This window comes from Gavialis gangeticus, unplaced genomic scaffold (assembly GCF_001723915.1).
Source record: "Gavialis gangeticus isolate Ggan-Ray unplaced genomic scaffold, GavGan_comp1, whole genome shotgun sequence".
In the NCBI taxonomy this organism is placed as follows: domain Eukaryota; kingdom Metazoa; phylum Chordata; order Crocodylia; family Gavialidae; genus Gavialis; species Gavialis gangeticus.
In genome coordinates this window covers 36,744,936-36,747,752 of record NW_017729028.1, presented here as the reverse complement: position 1 = coordinate 36,747,752, position 2,817 = coordinate 36,744,936, and the positions used below count along the sequence as shown (strand labels likewise).

At 47.1% G+C, this 2,817-nt stretch overlaps 1 protein-coding gene across 5 annotated transcripts in view; it reads left to right on the top strand.

Moving 5' to 3' along the window:
• The window catches only part of CENPQ (centromere protein Q), a 17,971-nt gene that overhangs the window by 6,302 nt on the left and 8,852 nt on the right, over positions 1-2,817 (top strand). For 3 of the 5 annotated variants that reach the window (XM_019520960.1, XM_019520959.1, XM_019520961.1), the window contains exons 2-3: positions 796-951; positions 1,668-1,722. In XM_019520960.1, the coding sequence (XP_019376505.1) occupies positions 796-951; positions 1,668-1,722 (211 nt within the window). Of the gene's footprint in view, positions 1-795; positions 952-1,340; positions 1,522-1,667; positions 1,723-2,817 lie in introns of those variants that run through there. The other 2 variants (XM_019520962.1, XM_019520963.1) reach the window with 2 other exon arrangements.

Below are 2,817 nucleotides of genomic sequence, written 5' to 3'. Positions count from 1 at the left end.
AAGTCCATTGCCTTAATGTCGTCTTCTTTGCTCCAAAGGTGTTAATAATACTCTCTCCTTTTCAATGGTCTTGAGGTTCCTCCAATTGAGCTAACATTTCTTAAGGCAGTTTTGCTGTCTGGTAGTTGCCCTTGTCTCTCTTCCCATATGTCACAGTCTTGGAGGCTAGCTCTTTTCAGAATCATAGATAAATCAATAGAGATTGGTCTTCAGCAGCAGCTAGCATTTCAGCTTTAGTTAAGCAAGAAAGGGAGGTTGAGTCAGCTGAAGATTAGGCTCCGTCCCTGCTCTGTTCAGGTATAACCCTAGAAAAAAATATTTTTTCATTTTTGCCTTTCACAAACAAGGCACGTATTTTGGGGGGTGTTGTATGTGAGAGAATATAGTAAATCTAATGAGTAAACAAATGTCACGATTGACACTATGCCATATATCAGAATAGTAACCTCACTTCCCTCATTGCAGCAGTCACTGCTGTGGGAAGTGGTGTCATGAATTAAGAATACCATCCCCCTAACATGCTGGTGAGATCATGGATGATGTTGTTAGTGTTTTCTGATTCTCTGTCCGATAGAAATGTTAGCTGGTGGATTTAGGGATTTAAAAGTAGTTGCAGAGTATTCAGTAACTTCTCCAGAGGACAGTACTTCCAGGTAGTTGTCAAAGAATGGCTGCATTTAGAGAAACGTTTATGCTGTACTCAACATAGAACATACCCGCCTGTTACTGAACGGCGTGCGGTTTGCACATTATAATCTCTGGTGGTTTTTTTCGGCTTTATCCACTGTGTTACAGGCCATGAAGCATCATCTTGCTCCTGCCAGTAAGGCAAGAAAATCAGCTGGAGAGGGAGCAGCAAGATCCAAGAGTAAATTACAAAAGCCCTCAGAAACTGTCAGCAAAAGAAAAGGAACAGATGGAGGAAAAAGGAAACAGACACAAGAGGGAGAGGTTAGTAATTTCAGGCCAAACAACCCAGAGAAGTAAGAGGGCTCAGGAGGGAAGAAACCATGTGTCTCTTGAGGTGTGCAACCTAACGGGATGTGGGGAAAGTGCTTTAATGCATTGGGGCCCCTGATCGTGAGCAAGATATTCATTCGGTTCAGGATGGACAGCTCTTCTTTCTGAGAGAACTTGAGTAACTGAAAAAGAAAGAAGGAAATCTTTTGAGCCAGGAAAAAATAGTCATCTCCATTTTATGTCCTAGGCCGTTAGAGGGCACTGTTGTCTCAGTCCTTAGCAAAATAGCAAGCTGATGAGCTATTCCATACTCTAGAACTGCATAATGACTGCTTGGATGGAGCAATACAGTCTTAGTCCAGTCATTCCCTGGAGACAGTTTGCTGTTTCTGGGTAATCATGTCATATTGATGGGAATAACTTTATATCTGAGAGATCTTGCACCTTATAGCTGGTCTTATGGGTTGTTTGACCCCCAGCTGCTGCTGGAAAGAAATGGGAAGTGATAAGACCATGCATTTTCTCATCACTGGTTTCACATGTGTAAGAGGAGGATTTAAGGTTGTTTATGAGTTGTTTTCACTTTCTCTTGGGGAATAGGGAAGAGGTGTGTGGTCTATGGCCTGGAAATTATGCATGAAATATGTAATTTGAGAGTGTTTGTTAGATGTGTCTGGCTCCGTTGCAAATTTTCCTTTTTTTACCAGGTCAAACAGACAGCCAAGAAGAGAGGAAAGCAATACAGGGAGCAATCCCCTGAAGGTACCAATATTTTTTTCTCCCCATGTACAGATCTTGCGCACAGTGTTGTATTTTCACCCCATAAATCCTTGCTCTGAAACAATACCGGGAACAAGAAGTGTAACTCATAAGCAGGGATCCTGGTTTTCCCTGATAAAAAAATCACAACTACTCTGATTAAACCCCCAAATTGTGATTATAATTAAAGGCCCTCCACAGCCCCCTGGCCCTGTTTGTGCCTCTCACTCCCCACCCCCCAGCCCCCTGGCCCTGCTTGTGTCTTGCAGCGACAAGCAGCTTCTGCAGCTCTGCTGTTCCCTGTTGCACCAGGTCATGCCCGCTGGCCTGCAGAGGCCCCGGGGTAGGGCACCAGGGGGGAGCCTAAGCCTGTGTCTGCCCTGCTACCGCCCCACGCACAGATCTGTGGGGCACAGGTCCAGTGTTCCCTCTAAGCTGTGTGGTGTGCGTGGCTGCGCAAGCACGCTCATGCCACGCTGGCAGGCATGCCTGCACGGCCGCGCACACCATGCAGCTTAGAAGGCATGCTGCACGAGTCCCCCCTGTCCCCTGGGAGTGCACACTGCAGCAGGGAGCCCCCGTCACACTCCCCACTGGGGCCTTGCAACTACGCATCATGGCCCCAAGCCCCACACACCGCCTGGCTGGGCAGCAGCCCCAGCCCCAGTCCCAGTCCTGCCCAACACCCTCCCTCCCTCCCTTCTTACAGGGGCTTAGTTCTGACCCCCACTTTTCAGTGAGCTGCTCTCCAGGCTGCCTGGGGCCATGTGCATGGCATCCATTGCCTGACCACCCTCCTTCTGCTTCCTCCCAGCCCCCTGCAGGCTGGAACTCTGCCATCTTGCAGGGGGCTTGTTGCAAAACTGCAAAATCTGCAGGTTTTTCCAGTGAAATGAGAAATTCGTGTTTGCCTCCGGTAAAAGGTAAAATCCATGGTTTACTCCATGGGAAATGGAAAACCCGGATCCCTGCTTATAAGATTGATTGCAGGGATTTTTTTTTTCTCTGAAGGATGAAGAATAAAAATATCTTAATTAGGTACGTATCTTATATGTACGTAGGACTATTCTGCAGTTGCTCGGGGATGTAGGGGGATGG